This window comes from Trichechus manatus, unplaced genomic scaffold (genome assembly GCF_000243295.1).
Source record: "Trichechus manatus latirostris isolate Lorelei unplaced genomic scaffold, TriManLat1.0 scaffold00091, whole genome shotgun sequence".
Taxonomy (NCBI): Eukaryota; Metazoa; Chordata; class Mammalia; order Sirenia; family Trichechidae; genus Trichechus; species Trichechus manatus.
Window position 1 is genome coordinate 4,267,316 of NW_004444027.1, and position 19,116 is coordinate 4,286,431.

The 19,116-nt window shown below is 38.2% G+C and overlaps 1 protein-coding gene across 5 annotated transcripts in view; it reads right to left on the minus strand.

The window, feature by feature from the left end:
- The window catches only part of CCDC25 (coiled-coil domain containing 25), a 50,191-nt gene that overhangs the window by 17,655 nt on the left and 13,420 nt on the right, over positions 1-19,116 (minus strand). For 2 of the 5 annotated variants that reach the window (XM_023736725.1, XM_023736726.1), the window contains 5 exons: positions 19,037-19,076; positions 11,845-11,896; positions 4,764-4,839; positions 644-747; positions 219-421 (listed from right to left, as the gene is read on the minus strand). In XM_023736725.1, the coding sequence (XP_023592493.1) occupies positions 219-421; positions 644-747; positions 4,764-4,839; positions 11,845-11,896; positions 19,037-19,076 (475 nt within the window). Of the gene's footprint in view, positions 1-218; positions 422-643; positions 748-2,995; positions 3,228-4,763; positions 4,840-11,844; positions 11,897-19,036; positions 19,077-19,116 lie in introns of those variants that run through there. The other 3 variants (XR_002824950.1, XM_012557232.2, XM_012557233.2) reach the window with 3 other exon arrangements.

Genomic DNA, 19,116 nt, shown 5'->3' on the forward strand with positions numbered 1-19,116 from the left:
TTTATTAAAATTAGTTATTTCACACACTCTCATATCCTGAAAAGGGCAGTTAAAAATCATTTAACTAACACAATACAAAATGCCTTTTTCTAATTCATTTAAGGTTTTGAGCTTGTTCTATGTCTCTCTCTGCACCAATATATCATTCTTAAGAGTTAATTCATGATTAAAATCAGCAGTGACCGATCCTCGAGGTCAATACTGTATCTCCAACATACCTAAGTTCATCCATTTCCCTCTTCTTCTTCATTTCTTCTTTTTCTTTCCTTTTCATTTCTTGAATTTGGGCTTTTTTTTCATTCCTCTCTTCACGGTCTCTGCATTCTTTCTCTGCTGCTAGGTCTGGGAACCGCTCCATTTTGGTCTTTTCTAATCGGTTCAATATCTCATTCACTTTCTTCTCCACTGTCACAATTTTTACCTTTGAGGGAAATAGAGGAGAGAAATATTGAATCTTTATTATGTGTTTTTCCCCCAAAACAGGAGAGAACCTTTCCAGCAGCTCAGCAGCCAGTAACCCAGTTTAATTCCCTTTAGAAAACATACATCATGCTCAGCCCTCAACAGCAATGGTGTTAGACAGAAAAGATGGATACTACACTCAGCGCCAGGAATCCATCTCCTTCAGTGGTGTAAAACTTACATCCTTTTGCCTGTGAAAGCCTATCTGTCCCACATCCATGTCAGCTGTTTTCTTCAGGTTAGACCACGGTGTATATACCACATTAACGTTGTTCATCTTGCAGCCTGCCAAGAGAAACTTGTCTTCAACATGGAGGCTGAGAATGAGCAATGCCTTCCCTTACCCATTGGCAAATTACCATAGTCTAACAAAGGAGAAGGCTTAGCGTGAACAAGCCATAAATTGTTTCAAACCACAAAATACTTTTTAAAAGCCACCCACAAAAGGCAAATGGTAAAGCTGACACACTAAACAAAACTCAAACAAAAGTATAATAATGGAAAGCAGGGGTCCACGGGTTAGCATCAGGGATTTCTGGAAGATCCCTAGAACCGAATGCAAAATTTGTTATAATGTGCATCTTTTAAGTGGAAAAGGACCTAACAGGTTTCCTCAGATTCTCAAAGGAGTCCTTGAGCCAATAAAGGTTAAGCAGCAATAGAAAGCAAAAAGCCATGCCTGAGAGTCAAGAGACCTGGACTCTATCCTGGAACTACCACAAACTAGCTGCGTCACACTGGAAAAGTCCCTATGGTTCTCTGTCTTTCATCTGAAACATGACGAAACTGACTAGTTTGGTAGGGTTTTCATTTGTTTCTTTTAGCACTGGAATCCTTTTACCAAAGAAAATATAGAAAGCTAATTAAAGCAAGATGCTCTGGACAGCAGGAGGCGCCAGGTATCCTGTCCACTCCTCCTCCTATCCCCTCATCACCACCACCCACTTCCCCTCCATGCCCAGCAGCCTCCCAGGCAGCTCCAAGGATCACAGTTTAGTCACTGGTCCAATACTCTCTAAAGTCCTTTCCTGTTAGATGGCAATGTATTTGCCATCTATAAATGTTTACTAAACCACCATATACACTGGAAAACCTGGTGAATACCACTTTAAGTGATCAAAATTAGCATCACCAAAAATGGGATAAAATGATATGTGCCTCCTGATTGCAAAGGGCAAACTTCATTTCTGCAGTATTCCTACCAAAGAGCACCTAATGGGATTCTAAACAAGAGGAAGGATCAGACAAACCAAAATTGAGGGACGTTCTACAACTGGTCTGCTATTTTTTAAAGTGTCAATGTCTTGAAAGACAAAGTATCTCCAGACTAAAGGAGACTAAAGAGACATGAGGGAGTCCTGGTGGTGCAGTGGTTAAAGCGCTCAGCTGCAAACTGAAAGGTCAGCAGTTCAAACCCATCAGCAGCTCCGCGGGAGAAAGATGTGGCTGTCAGCTTCCATACAGATTACAGCCTTAGAAACCCTATGGGCCAGTTCTATTCTGTCCTACAGGGTCACTATGAGCTGGAATTGACTCTACAGTTTAGTTTTTTAAAAGAGACATGACAAGTAAATACAACAGATGATTCTGGATTAGAAAAATAATGCTACAAAGGCACTGGATCTGGACATGTGGTAACTGAGGAGGAGGACAAAATTGAGAGCAGAGGGAACAATATAAACAAAGCCACAAGGTAGGAAAACAGCAAATGTTTGCTTTGGCTGGACTGTGAAACATGTGAAGGGGAAAAGGAGACTGCAGTCAGATCACAGAGATGCTTAAACACCAGTTTAAGAAGTTTGGACTTAATTGTATAGGCAAAGGAGAGTCACTTAAAAAGTTTCTAAGCTTTTAGAGAATGAAGAACACCAAAGTCACAAGGAAAATATCAGCCCAAAAGACAGAAAGGGCCACATAAACCAGAGACTGTATCAGCCTGAGACCAGAAGAACTAGATGGTGCCTGGCTGCCACCAATGACCACCCTGACAGGGAACACGATAGAGAGTCCCTGATGGAACAGGAGAAAAGTGGGGTACAGAACTCAAATTCTAGTAAAAAGACCAGACTTAATGGTTTGACTGAGACTGGAGGGACCCTGGAAGACATGGCACCCGGACTGTCTGTTAGCCCAGAACTAAAACCATTGCAGAGGCCAACTCTTCAGACAAAGATTAGACTGGACTATGGGACATAAAATGATACTCGTGAAGAGTGTGCTTCTAAGCTCAAGTAGACACATGAGACTAAATGGGCAGCTCATGTTCGGAGGTGAGATAAGAAGGCAGAGAGGGTCAGAAGCTGGTTGAATGGACACGGGAAATCAGGGGTGGAAAGGAGGAGTGTGCTGTCACAGTACAGGGAGAGCAATTAGGGTCACATAATAATGTATGTATAAATTTTGGATGAGAAACTAACTTGAATTGTAAACTTTCACTTAAAGTACAACAATAAAATAAGTAAAAAAAAGTTTCTAAGCTTTTAGAAAATCTAATCTGGCAAGAGAGTTTACGATGAATATAGAATAGGCTGACCAGATACTATGATGACAAACAAGTTTAACTGGAAACTTCCTTGGGTCTGAGCACTAAACATGCCCAACCAGGGAGTAAAATTCTTCAACTACGCAGCGATGCAAATGGAGTGTACTTTGCAAATCTCATAGCTAGAGTCAATTTTCTTTACTTCTCAGCAGCATCTTCTGCAATTAACTTCTGAAAGTGAGACTCTTGGACTCAGCTCCTCATTTTGCTAGGTGAGCTATCACTATGGAAGGTTAAAGAGGAGAGAAACAAATAGTTCAATGTCATGATTCTTCCCTTCTATTTTCTCTAGAACTAATAAACTATTAAGAGATTAAAAAGAAAGGCTGGGTCAAAAATAAAGAGTCTACAGCTCTTTTAACAAAGCCACATCTGCTATTTAGGGGTATGGGAAGGTGGCAAGGACATGCGAAAGATGTACAACACACAAGGAAAGTAGATAAAGACTGTTTTTATTTTAATTATTATTTCAATAACTAAAGATGTTAACTGGAAATATCAGAAAATTATATTCTACTCATAAAAATGGAAATTTCCCTAAACTAATTAAAATTTATTGATTTATAGAGTTGAAAATCAGTGGCTGTACAAGATAAGACTTCTACCTTCTTTGGCCAGGTACTAACCTGTTATTAAACCTGCCCGAGTTAGATCCAAGAAATGCAATCTAAGTGACAGTGAAAAGAATACAATGCCCAGATCGTATCCTGTCATCACCAACACCTGGCACCTGTTATTGGCTATATGTTTGTTCCATCCTTAACTTCCACCCAATCCATTTTTCTTTCCAACTCTCTGGATTACACAACTTCACATCAAACCAAACTTACCTCTACCCTATCTACGTCTATGTCCTACACCTAAAATCTGGTCTATTAGCTCAATCGTTCTTAGCAGAACATCATCTTCTTAATCACTACCCCACCCCAATAATCCTCCTTCTTGACCTTTACTGACTGATTATTGACAGATTAAATCTGGTACAGCAGAAATAAATAAGTAACAAGCAGGCCCCACCTAAAACCCTTAGGCCAATTGTTCTCAACCCTCTCTACACATTTCAATTTCCTGGAGTTTTGTTGTTGTTAAATACTGATGCTCAGATCACCCTAGACCAATTAAATAAGATTCCAGGGGGGAGGGGGTTTACTGTTTTTTTTTAAAAAATACTCTCAGTTGAAAATCATGGACTTCAGCAAAGGCACTGCTTACTGGGATGGTAAGTGGAGATGAAAAGATGGTAAGATCAACTGACCTGATACCTTCTCAACTTAAAGAGAGAAAAAAATGTGTAAGGAAAGAAGAGGAGAAAAAAAAAAAAAGCAAAGAGTGGCTTGGAGACTTGAGCACTACAATATAATGGAAAATTATGGAAATAAAAGACATCAAACAGAATTAAAAATAAAGCCACAAAGACAAATGTCTCTTCCTTATCTGTTAACGTAACCTAATTTCCAAAAGTCTTTGTAAAAATAATCTTATTTACAGAGCTCTAGATGACCTATTCAAGGTAAGGTAAACAAAGTAAAGAGTTGAGGCTCAGATAGAGCCATGAAAATTGGGGGTGGAGGGGTGGACGTTAGTTTTTAGTTATGTGATAGATACCAAAACTGTCATCTTAAACGACAAAACAGGGGAAAGACACACTATATATTATTCCTTTGACTTACAACAAAGTGAATAACCTATACTCTAAAATGTAATCCATTTCAAACACAGAGAAAGTCAGGGTTATGAAAACACCTCTAGGAAAACTGACCTTGAATGCTATTGGCCTTCACAAGGTGTGCACAGTCCATCAGCACTTCCTTTGGAATGTCTTCTATCTTCTCCCCCTGAAACACAATAATAAACCAAACGGTCCAATATCTTGTTATCGATCAATACTGGAGCACCCATAGGGCACTTGCTGGCTTAAAAGGCACTATCTTATTAAAAGCAAGGGCTTTTTAAATTGATATACAGCACACTAAAATCTAAATTTACTGTGTCCATTAAAATGCGGAAATTATTGAACAATATCAAATTACATGCAAGTAAAATTTTGCGGAAGATAATTCAAAAACAGTTGCAGCAGTACATCAACAGGGAACTGCCAGAAATTCAAGCTGGATTCAGAAGAGGATGTGGAATGAGGGCTGTCACTGCTGATGTCAAATGGATCTTGGCTGAAAGCAGAGAATACCAGAAAGATGTTTACTTGTGCTTTATTGACTATACAAAGGTATTCTACTGTGTGGATCATAACAAATTATGAAGAACATTGTGAAGAATGGGGATTCCGGAGCACTTAATTGTGCTCATGTAGAACCTGTACATAGACCAAGAAGCAGTGGTTCAAACAGAACAAGGGGATACTGATACTGAGTGGTTTAAAATCAGAAAAGGTGTGTTTCAGGGCTGTATCCCTTCATCATAGTTATTCAATCTGTATGCTTAGCAAATTATCGAAGAAGCTGGACTACATGAAGAAGAACGAAGCATCAGGATTGGAGGAAGACTCATTAACAACCTGCGATATGCAGATGACACAATCTTGCTTGCTGAGAGTGAAGAGGACTTGAAACACTGATGAAGATCAAAGACTACAGCCTTCAGTATGGATTACACCTCAACATAAAGAAAACAAAAATCCTCACAACTGGAACAATAAGCAACGTCATGATAAATGGAGAAAATACTGAAGTTGTCAAGGATTTCATTTTACTTGGATCCACAATCAATACCCATGGAAGCAGCAGTCAAGAAATTAAAAGACACATTACACTGGGCAAATCTGCTGCAAAAGAACTCTTTAAAGTGTTAAAGAGCAAAGATGTCACCTTGAGGATTAAAGTGCACCCTACCCAAACCATGACATTTTCAAACACTTCATATGCATGCAAAAGACAATGAAAAAGGAAGACCAAAGAAGAACTGATGCCTTTGAATTATGGTGTTGGTGAAGAATACTGAACGTATCTTGGACGGCTAGAAGAACAAAAGAATCTATCTTGGGAGAAGTACAGCCAGAATGTTCCTTAGAAGCGAGGATGGCAAGACTTCATCTCATGTACTTCGAACATGTTATCAGGAAGGACCAGTCCCTGGAGAAGGACATCATGATTGGGAAAGTAGAGGGTCAGCGAAAAAGAGGAAGACCCTCAACGAGATGGACTGACATAGTGGCTGTAACAATGGACTCAAGCATAGCAAAGATTGTGAGGATGGCACAGGACTAGGCAATGTTTCACTCTGTTGTACATAAGGGTTGCTATGAGTTAGAACTGACTTGACAGCACCTAACGACAACAACTATGTCCATTATGAGAATGTTTATTTAAACTAAGTGAAGGCAGTAATATAGAAAATACTTGAAACTTAATAAATGGGGAAAAAGACAAGATATGAAATAAAAATGGCAAAATATTAATAGTAATTATGTTGAGGAATTTTTGTTCCCCTTTTTTCTGCATTCTTCTCTCTTATTTTGTGGGGAAAGTTTTTTTGACAACTGGAAGTCCTGTTTTTGACAACTATTTTTGACAACTGGAAGTCTTCTTAGCTGAGGTCCCTATAACATTCCTTTCAAAGCAACACAGTTCTGGTTTTCAAACATCTGGTAGGTCATCTTTCCTCAGCCTTAATCAGGAAGAAAGTGTTTTGTGTGTTAGATCTCAAACCTTCTCCAAAGGCTTCTATGTCTTTCACATAAATCCCCTAGACTCTAGTTTACACTTCTGAAGGACTTCCACAAAACTCTTGCAGAGTTATAATGGTTAACTGGCACATGAGCAAAGTTTATACTGTGTACTATACAGAAAGAGAAATTAAAGGAAAAAAGGCAAAGAGGACATTCCAGCAGGCTCTCTCTGCAGAAATTTACACCCTAGCTAGGCTACCTGTGAATCCTCTTTTTTTAAATGTTTGAAAACTTCCTAAATTGTCTTTAATAGGTATGATTTAATGTTATAAGAAAAAATAAACATATTTTTAAAATGAAAAATAAAGTAGGCAATAGGGATTAAAACATTTCCAAGTCAAGCTTTTAAATAAATGCATATATAGATAAAAATAAGAACAAATCTGAACACACAAATGACATTGATTCTTCTTCTCAATACATACTGTATAAAAGTTAAAACTGAATAAGCTGAACTATTCTAACAGAACAAAAAAAAATTTTTTTTTTTTTTTTTTTGAGGCAAAAGCAAGTGGAAATCAATTCAGTACTGGCTCCTATTAGGAGTGGGAATACAGAAACACTTCTAGTCCTGGAATAAAATGTTCCACCTAACAATATTTGAGATAAATTAAGTTAATTTCATAATTTCTAATTTTACTTTAAATGTTTTAAGTGAGGATCTCTCAAATACACAAATGTTGACCAAAAAAATAAGTGATCTGGGTTTGTCACTACTTTAAAGATATTAGCTCATCCTATACATTTCCCTGACCACTTAGAGAATTCTGAATTTAACATCTTCTTGATAATTCAATATCATCATTATGAATATTATCCATTACACTGGGCTATATAATATAATGATGCCCTTACAGGCTTCTCAACTATGTAGAAGCTTAGTGACCCTATACTAAATAAATCAAAATGAATAAATTAAAAAAAAAAAAAAAGCTACCACTTTTAGAGTACCCACTATATATCAGGTACTAAGTAAACAGCCACATGAAAAGGATATTATTATTTTCACGTTACTAATGAAGAAACTGAAGTTTAGTGAGGTTATGTAACTAAGCCAAGGTCCCCCATATCTATTAAGTGATGGAGATGAGAAATAAACCCAGGTCTAAAGCCATGCTCTAAAAAGTGGCCCAAGCCTATGGTGCTTATGGAGTTCCTGTGGAAACATTTAGTCTCTTGGTCTCTGATGCCAAGCTATGTCCTGATATCCCTTCTTATTACTTGTGGCTGACACTACACCTGAAGCATTTTCCTCTTCCTCTTTTGCTACTTCTACTATGAAGAGCACTAGTGGTAAATGGTTTAGCGCTCGGCTGCTAACCAAAAGGTCGGTGGTTCACACCCACCAGCCACTCCGTGGGAGAAAAAACCTAGTGATATGCTCCCGTAAAGATTACAGCCTAGGAACCCTATGGGGCAGTTTTATTCTGTCCTACAGGGTTGCTATCAGTTGGAATTGACTCAACAGCACACAACAATATAATACGAGCAGACAAAAAAAAAAAAATCATCCAGCTTAGCACCATACATAAAGTCAGAGTAAATGAGCTCCGCGAGCTCCGCATAAAAGGTCAAAAGAGGCTCTCAATATATAAGGGCCAGAATTCAGACTGAGGGCTCTGTGCCATCTATGTTATGGATAAGAAACCACTAAGTGAGATTTTTCTATGAGTTTTCAAAATCAAAGAAGCTTAAGATAGAACACTGCTGAATATCTATCATCTTCAAGTTTTGGGTTACTTTCAACTGAATTTAACAAAAACAACACTTACATAGCACTTAGCATGGGCCAGGTATTCTTCTAAGTGTTTAAAATATGCTAACTCATTTAATCTTTGTAACAACACAACAAGCTAGGGACTGTTACCTCCCTTTTACAGATGAGGAAACAGGCACAGAAGTTAAGTAACTTGCTTATAGTCACACAGCTAGAAAGCAGCAGAGCTACAGTTCAAATCCAGCAGTCTGGCTCCAGTCTGCGTTCTTAACCACTTAGTCTTATTGGATCTCCAATACTTAACTGGTAGCTACTTGGTACAAAGCACTATGCTACTTAGTTATTACAGTTCAACCATGTGCAACATACTCAAAGAGCACACATTTTCAAATTGAGCATATTATGTGCTTCCAAAAGAAAGTGAAATTAAACTTCTTTTCAAACAAGTAATAACTGGTGGTAATGTTAACTTACTTAGACCAAAAAAGACTACCATTATTATTTCAATATTTTGACACCAAAGAACCCAAGGAAAAAATTTAATCTGTACCAAAGGGAAACTTGGTAACACCATACTCTATTTTTTCTAAATTAAAATAGCTTCAAAATCACAAGAGGTTGCTAGAATTCAGAATTGTAGTCCAGCAGAGTTCACAACCCTCTTCTCCTCCACGTAAATGGGGTAAGGAAATGTGGGGAACAGTGTTTATCCTTGCTAGCAAATTGAGATGTGAAAATCATAACATAATGAAGGAGCATCTTGTATTTATTAAAATGGTCAAGAAGGTTTCATTTTTTTAAGTTATAAAATCCAAAAGGATTTTGGAAAACCTTTGTATAGCAGATAGCATTGTAAATTAGCACAATACTTTCAGAGGTCAATCTGGCAAAAAACAGTTACCAAAAGCTTATACCTTTTGATCCAGTAATTCTATTCCTGAAAATTACTCTAATAATTTGAAAGGAAAAAAAAGTGGTTCATTAAAAAAATATTTGTTAGGGATTCATAATGCTGAGAAATTACTCTACATCCTACATTGTAACAAGGGAGTTTTCGTATTAATTATGGTATATAATGATCTCAATATAGCTGAACAAAATAATAAATATGAAAATAATACAGTAACATAAAAAACATTTATAAACTATCCTTTTAAAAAATAATACAATCAACCAGGGGAGTCCCAGAATGGAATGTAGACTGAGACAAAAGAATTTAACTGAATTACAAGTGTATGACAACCTTACTGCAGGGGTGGAGGAAAGAAAGCAGCTTACAAGTAATTTTGGAAAACAGTGTTTTGACTAGAAACTGTAAAGGCAAAAAGACAAAAAGAACTGTACATAAACACTGTACTCTAGTTGATAAAGTTGTTTCTCATGAGGATATGGGTTAGCAATTCTAAAACTACTTACATGTATACTGGAGTCAAATAAATAAGTAAATAGATGGTGGGAGCCAGGTTTCTCACTGTTGGAGAAGGAAGTTACAGATAAGCTAGAGGGAAAGGCTAGAATGAACCACGTAATGAAGACATCAGTATGAATTCATATTTAGCTTAATTTGGATACAGAAACAATTTTTGATACATATATATTCATAATTTAGCTCTGTCTACTGAGAAGGCCTAGACCTAGTGGCACTCTGGTAACAAGAAGTACATCCAGAGCCCAGATCTTGATTTCTAAATACCTTTCACCAATAAAAGGAACTAGGCTTCCTTGGAGACAAGGCTGGGCAGAGAAAATATAAAATGAGCCTGGAGTATCTTATAGTAAGTAAGAAACTGCTTAAAAAACAAAAGGATGGGGGCATGTCAAAGAAACATAGGAGTCAAACTGAAAGAGCTCCCAAAGGCAAAAGCTGGAACAAAATAACATAGTACTAGATTATATTCCAAAGTCTAGAATAAATATATGAGCCAACACTAACATAAACGACTTACTTAGTGAATGACCTTGTACTGATACTGGGTCTTATGGGGTGGTTTGGAGTCAAAGTACAAGGTTTTCATACAAATAAATGAACTGGGGAGAAAAGGCAAACCTTCCTTACATAAAAATTCCAAATAACGTATACAGACATCTTTCCTCCAGGAAATGAAGCTTAACTCTATCACCCTTCCCCTTGAGTATGGGCTGGACTTAGGGACTTGCTTCCAAATAATAGAGTATGGAAAAAGGGGAAAAGCAACTTTACAGTGGAGAAATCTGGCAAACACTACCTTGGCCAGGCAATCAAGATAATACTACCAGTGATGTCATATTGATTCATGTACTCCTGCTATTGACAAGAAAGGCACTTTGCTTTTGTGCTATTCATTCCAAAAGCCCATAAACCCATTCTAATCATGAGAAAAACATCAAACTCAAATTGAGAGACATTCTACAAAATACCTGACCAGGACTTCTCAAAACTGTCAGGGTCACAAAAAACAAGGAAAGACTGAGAAGCTGTCAGAGACTAGAGGAGACTAATGAGACACAATTACTGAATGCAATGTGGTACCCTGGATGGCATCCTGGAACAGAAAGAGGACATTAATGGAAAATGAAAGCCAAATAAAATATGGAGTTTAGTTAATAGTAATGTACCAATGTTAGTTTCTTAGTTCTGACAAATGTTTCATGGTAATGTAAGATATTGCAATAGGGGAAACTGAGTGAGGGGTATACGGAGACTCTTTGTATTATCTCTGCAACTTTTCTATAAATCTAAAATTATTCCAAAATAAAAACTTTATTTGTTAAAAAAAAAAAAAAGTAACACACATAACTACATATACTCTGTAATTCAACTATACAAAATATATACATATGAATAAGGACAGATTAGAAAAACAATGGTATTATATTACAAGGGAACATTAGATCTTTTTTCCTTTATTACTATAAAAAACCTGTTGTCATCAAGTCGATTCTGACCCATAGCAACCCTACAGGACAGAGTCAAACTGTCCCATAAGGTTTCCAAGGAGCACCTGGAGGATTCAAACTACCAACCTTTTGGTTAGCAAGTTTTAAATCTCCACAAACAAGTCCCTGATAACTGGGGAACATCTGCCCTCAGTGAGGCAGGAGAATAAACACGAGCCTGAGAAAAAGGAACCACAACACAATCTCCCACGGAGAAAATAGAAAGTTCAGTAGTGTCAACTGAGATAAAAGGGAGAACCAGAGCCAACAACAATACACTTAAACTGGCAGGACAAGGCACTGCTCCTAAGTTGGGAAATGGGTACCATGTTCCCTTTCAAGTCTCAGAAATCACCCAGAATTTCCCTAGTGATCTCTAAGTCAGGAGAGGACATCTCTTCATTTGCTCAAATTTAACTTTTTCACATATTTATTACTTTAAGCAATTTAACTGCAGAAAAAGGATAAAGAATAAGATACAATGCTCATCACTAAAGTTAAGAACCCATGTTTAAATCCAGTTACCTTATGTAATCGAAGGTATACATGAGCCGAAGAGAGTTTGTCCACATGAAACCTACAAAGAATGAAAATCACTTTTAGCAAGAGGTACAAGATAACCATTTCCTTAGGCCACTTGCATTTAAAGCAATCCAACACAAAAAGTATTCCTTCAATGCCTACCATGTACTAAGCACCCCAAGGAGTATAAAACAGTCTCTGCCTCCAAAGTGCTCACTTTCAATTTGCATAAACACTTAAAGTTATGCAGCTACTTATGATTAAGTGCCAAGATGAGTAGTAGCGACAGTAAATGTCAAATAACCTGAGAATGGAGATTTTTCAAGGGATAAAGGCTATTAGTAACCAACGTCTTCATGGGAGAACTGAGATTTGGTTGGTCCCTGAGTGAGCACAGGAATTAAGAGACAAAGTAAAAGAATTTCGGACCATAAAAGAAGGGAATGAAAGAAGTCAGGGAGACTCCAATGTTGCGAGCCTGGGAGACTTGCAGGACTACTGACAGAATTACATCAAAGCTCAAGAGAGCACAAGTCTCAAGAAAAGATAAGGGGCTCAGTTTGGGACATCCTGAGTTTCAAGTGATGGCAAAACAATATCAAGCTTTAGAAGAATCTGAAGAATATCAAGCATTAGAAGAATTTGAAGAGTAAGAAGAGTTAAGTTAGGACTGAAGACACTAAGCAGGACACATCATAAAATGGGTCAGACCAACAATTCATCTAGCCCTGTGTTCTGACAATGACACTAATATATGTCTCCTGGGAGAACATGGTAACTGCCCTTTGACGCTGCCTTAAAAACATTCAGAACGCCCCCCGACAAATAACTGAAATTTACCTTTCATTAAGGCTCTTCATCGACCAATTTAATTAAATCTTACATCCTTCTTCATCTTATCAAATAAAATTCTCATGTTTATACTTCACCAAATGAAGCTTTCTCTCTTTCCAACACCCAAAAGATACCCCTCAGAGTCCTAGCATCAAGCAACAAATAAGCTTACTACATGGTTGCCACTTTGTGATTCTGTCATATCCCTTTTTCTTAGTCCTTACCTTTACAGACTGAAGAATTTTCAAGTAAAACTTGAAGAAGGCACCATTACATTCCATTATATAGTTCTTTAGACATTTTCTTAGTGCTAATAAATTTCTTATAAGTGAAAACGGTCACACACCTATATATAGTACAAGATGTAGACAGTATGATTCTATCTAAAGGTTAAGACTATGATATTTTGAATACCCTCTTTAAAGAGGCGGTTGTTAGTTGCCATCAGTTCATTCCGACTCATGGCATTAGCATATGGCTGTTCACTTTTGATTAGCAAAATATTAGGCATTTTTGGAAAAGTCTACAACTCTAGGATTCTACTCTTAATCTTATCAACAGCCAAAAAAAGACATAACATCTTATTTTTCTCCAAGTGGTTCAATTACTCATTTGCATTTCCATATCAAAGATTTCTGCTGATTATCGCCTTCAGCTTAGCATTTTCCACCCAGAAAACCTCAGTGTTTTTTGCAAATCTACAAATTATATATCTCATTCAGGATCTTAGGAAAAAAATGAAAAACTCCACTACTAATCAAGTTCATTTCCAACTTTTGATTTACTTGTTTTAAACCGTTATCTATTTACAACAACTCTTTCCTACATACCTATGGTAGGTGGATTGTATTGATTTTTCTAAAAGGTCTCTTGCGTGGAATTTTGTCAAAAGAAATACCCAGTTAATGGTGATGGAAATATCACATTAAGGGTAGGGTTGCACAGCCGATTATTGTAATTGCTGTCAATAAGTTGTACACCTGTAAAAAGTTGAATTGGCAAAAGTTGTGTGATGGATATATTTAAAACAAAGACAAAAAAAAAAAAAACCAGTAGCTGCAGAGACTGCTTATGTACCACCAAAAACCGCATGGGATTTGGTTCCTTGGTTTGGAGGTTTGAGGTAATGGTTTTATGGGACATTCCAGTTAACTGGCCTAATAACATTTTCAGTGCTTCTGTTCTACCTCCTAGTTCAATGCATAGTTTCTGGGATCTTAAAAGCTTGCAAGTGGCCATCCAAGACACAACTGGTCTCTATTTGCCTGGAACAACAGAGGAATAAGGAGAGTCAATAATAGGAGGAAGATATGGAATGTGTGGCTAACTGCCTCCACGAACAACTGCCTCCTCTGCCACATGAGACCAGAAGAACTGGATGGTGCCTGGCTACCATTACTGAACATTTTGATCAAAGACTTCATAGAAGAATCATGATCAAAGGGAAGAAAATACAGAACAGAATTTCCAATTCTCATGGACTCCAGACTTCCTGGAACCATGAAACTACTGCCCAAGATGATCTTTAAACCTTAAACCAAAAATATCCCCTGAAGTTTTCTTAAAAAACAAACAATAGTTTAGCTTAACTAGTAAAAAAATGTTTGCCTTGGGCCTTATGCTCTGAGATCTATCTATATGAGATCAAATTGACAACAGCAACTTGAAATATTAGATAGGAATCTCAGGGGGCAGTGAATTTATATTGAGGGAAGAACAACTCAGAAAAGGAGGATGAGAATGACTGTACAACATGAAGAATGTAATCAATGTCACTGAACACTACATGGAGAAACTATTGAATTAGTGTAGGTTTTGTTATGTACAGTCTCAACAACAATAATAAAATTAAATATATAAAAAAGAAAACCAAGATCAAACCCATTGCTGTTGAGTCAATTCAGACTCACAGCAACCCTACAGGACAGAGCAGAACTGCTCCATAGGGTTTCCAAGGAGTAGCTAGTGGATTCGAACTGCCAACTTTTTGGTTAGCAGCTGAGCTCTTAACCACTGCACCAGCAGAGCTCCATATAAAAAATACCCAAGTAATTGAATATATCTTTAATGAATACTTACATAAGTAGTCAAAATACCAAAACTCAAACAGGAATATCATTCCTGATATATGTCAACTTCAGGCTCATTAAATACACCTTTACAAAGGCTAGGGAGAATGAATAGAAGTATGAGGCTTGGGCTGAAATGTAAGATAAGGAAAAGATCCACTTCTGTAAACAAACTAACTGAAGCAAGCTTCCTTAAAAAACAACCTCCAAAAATGCTTACTAAGCTTTTCCTAGTTCCCTCTTGTCCTCATCCCTAATTATCTTCCTCTCCCTGCTAATCACAGTGTCTTAGTTATCTAGTGCTGGCGTAAAAGACATACCACAAGCGGATGGGTTTAACAAACAAAAATTTATTCTCTCATAGTCTACGAGGCTAGAAGTTCGAATTCAGGGTGCCAGCTCCAAGGGAAGGCTTTCTCTCTCTGCCGGCTCTGGGGGAAGGTCCTTGTCAACAATCTTCCCCTGGTCTAGGAGCTTCTCAGTGCAAGGACCCCAGGTCCAAAGGATGCATTTCACTCCTGGCTCTTCACGCTTGGTAGTAATGAGGTCCCTCTCCTCTCTGCTTGCTTCTTTTTTTCATATCTCAAAAGAGATTGACTCAAGACACAACTTAATCCTGCAGACTGTGTCCTGCCTCATTAACATAACTGCCTCTAATCCTGCCTCATTAACATCATAGAGGTTAGGATTTACTAACACAGGATAATTACATCAGATCACAAAATGGAAGATAACCACACAACACTGGGAATCATGGCCTAGCTAAATTGACACATATTTTGGGGAGTCACAATTCAATCCATAACATATGGTTACCTTTTACTGAATGAAGAGACTAGGAACTTCAGTAAATGAGCATCAATTATCTGAGAATGCAGAGATGCAGGCCTCAAGAAGCTGGGTCACTTAACTCCTTAAAATGGGGTCTGTGGAAGTGTTACTTACTAGGGAGCTTTGCTGGAGCTCTGGTGGCACAGTGGTTAAGCGTTCAGCTGCTAACCAAAAAGTTGGCAGTCCGAATCCACCAACTGCTCCTTGGAAACCCTATGGGGCAGTTCTACTCTGTCCTATAGGACTGCTATGAGTTGGAATCAACTCGACAGCAATGGGTTTGGTTTTGTTTTTTGGTAGAGAGCTTTGAGGCAGTAAATACACACTACTTCTATATTCCTTCATTTAAAGATGACTTTAGTTCCAGTCTCATTTAATCCTAGGAAAATACCTGGCTTAAAGGAGCCTCAGGAGGTTTTCAGAGGTACGTCCAGGCACCTCTGAAATTTCACAGGGATAAAATTCCAAAGCCTGCATCAGAGTGAACCAGATAAAGGCATGCCCTGGAATATAGGTAAACTCCTAAATTATCCTTAGCACTCCCAGGAATGCTTCCCAGGACTGACAGTGTATGAGGTGGAACTGGTTTCGATTTGGGGCTATTCCTAATCACCGAGGCTCTTCTGGCTTACAACAAATACAGAATTGCTTCTGAAAGTAAAATTCAATCACTTTTGACAATATTCATTAATCTCAATGCTTGATATTTAAAAAGCCAAATTCACTGCTGTCAAGTCAATTCCAACGCATAGCAACCCTACAGGACAGAGCAGAACTGCCCCCACAGGGTTTCCAAGGCTGTAAATCTTCACAGAAGCAGACTGCCACGTCCTTCTCACGCAGAGCAGCTAGTGGGTTCGAACTGCCGACCTTTCGGGCAGCAGCCGAGCACTTAACCACTGCACCACCAGGGCTCCTTGACTTTATATAAAAGAGTATCAAAACGCATGTCTAGAAATCTGTAGGTACCAATTTAGTAAATACCATCTGGGAGTCTGGAGAGCTTTGGGTTTTCAGGACAACTAAAAATAACTGAGCTGGGGGGTTACAGGTACTTAAAATGGAGATAACGAGAACGCAGTTACTGTGAGGAAATGTTAGGTGACGATCATTTCTAGGCAGGCAGAGGCCTAGTTACTTAGTAAGTCAGCAAATATTTATTGAACATCTATATGTTAGGTCCTATGCTAGGTACTGAGAATATAAAACCATAAACCAAGCCAGCTGCTGTTGAGTTAATTCCAACTGATGGTGACCCATGTGCTAAACAGTAGAACTGCTCTATAGGGTTTTCAAGACTTGACCTTTCGGAAGCAGATCGCCAGGGCTTTCTCTGAGGCACTTTGAGTGGGTTCAAACTGCCAGCCTTTCAGTTAGTGGTTGAGTGCTTAACCATTTGTGCCACCCAGACTACGTTCTGAGAATATACAGTGAAACCTGTGAGAGCTGAAACTTGACAGGGCTGCCTTGTTTTTCCAGGTCTTGCAAGCTTTCCATCTTTGACAGGGTGCTGTCACCATTTTTCTATCTCTGTTCAGTGGGAAATATTTTCGTTTTCCTTCTGACAGGTTTTTACCTTACACATGTACCGGCTCTCACAAGTAAACCAAACAGGTGGATCACTGTCCTCATGGAGCTCACAGTCAAGGGCCCTAGGGAGATAGGATCTTCCAGTATAGGAGCTCTCAGTACTACCAACTACCCATTTGAGGTACGGGGGCACTAAACAGTGTCTACCTTGATGACATATTTGAGTTCAGAAGATGGACCATTGTGCTGGAATGGTGGCAGATTTTTTAAAAAAGCCTTTAAAATTCTTCAGGTTTCTGAAGCCTCTTGGTTACTCGGGCATACAGATAGGAGAACATTTCCTGTGGGGTAAATGAACTAGCCCTTTTATAATGGGATAGGTTTGAACAAGAGGAAGCACCCTTAGGGAGTCCCTACAGACAGGCCTTGGGGTTCTAGCATAGCCACATCTAGTTGTCACTTAAATTATTTTCTGTGTAATATTTCCCCTACTAAATGCTCAATACTATATACCTTATTGAAAATTCAATAAACTCTTCTGAAAAGTGGCAGCCTAAACTCTGCTATCACTAAACCAAACCAAACCAAACCCAGTGCTGTTGAGTTGATTCCGACTCATAGCAACCCTATAGGACAGAGTAGAACCGCCCCATAGGATTTCCAAGGAGCAACTGGTGAATTTGAACTCCTGATTATCACTACAGACAGTTAAATAGAGAGTCTGGGCCCACACTTGCAGAAAAGAGGTCCAGAGAGAATAGCAGCAATGGCCTGAGGGAAGCAAGAGGTGACCTGCAGCCAAGCAAGTAGCAGCCTGGGGAAAGAGAGAAGCCATGATTTAGAACTACAGCTGGTTAGGGTACCAGTAACAACCAGAGAAGGCCTGTTCAGTTTCTCTTAGCCTTAACTTCTGCATCTGAAAAATGGGCATAATATCAGCACCTATTTCATAGGGCTGCTGTAAAGATTAAATATATTAATATAGGTAAACGCTTATCAGTATTTGGCATATATATAAGTGCCCAATAAATGTATACTATTACTATCATATTATAGCAAACAGGATCTGTATGTTTAGCTTCAGGGATGGTGTTTGGTAGGGAGTGTTATGAGCTAGGCAGGATCAGGCTTCAGGAAGAGAAATATTGCAAGGGTCAGAGTGGGTGGTGGAAGCTGAAGAAAGAAAAAGAAAGCAAACTGAGTCTGAGAGTACTACAAGAAAGAAAAAGAAAATAGCAGGAGCCCATGCTGGTAGAAAAGCCCATGACCTTCTAAGGTAGGGCTTTTTATCATTTTTGTTACTGGTGATGTTTTCTGGACTGGCTTTTGCAAGCAGCAAAATCAATTGTCTCAGAAGGAGACTAAAAGTATATATTATTATTTTTTTAATTTCTATGAATTATTTTAAAAGTGGAGGCAAGGCTGGAACAAGACAGGGCTAAACTCATTATGGAGTTTAGAGGGTAATAAAGGGAAACCAGCGTATGTTTCCTTTAAAGCTGAATACGATCAAATGCTGCATCGACTCCATTTACATTTACTCCAATACTCCATTAACTCCATTTACATGGATGGTTGTGTCTATTTGTCACTACTTCTTGTACTCACCCATTCACTTAAGAAGTGGCTCTAATAAGTGGGGTAGTCTCAATAACTTACTATAAGGAGACAAAAAGGAGGTAAAAGAAAACCTATGTTTCAGAGGCCTTTGCTCTCAAGCCTGAGATCTAACCCTAAGACATTATTCCTAACGTACACGGTAATTCTAAAGGAAGGAGCTGGTGGCCAGCTATTTACCACTGAACACTCATAAACATAAATAAAAGCACGAGTTCTAGTCTTGATCACAGGAGTTAAGTAGCTGGCTAAGTCCCCCAGTCTCAGAAAGTAAATGACCATCCAGAAAAAGCAGAACCAGAACTGTTACTTACCAAATATCTTCAGGCCAGCCATACTTTATTAGATCTTCATCTATAGTGATACAAGAGAACAAAAAAAAGATAAGAAAAAA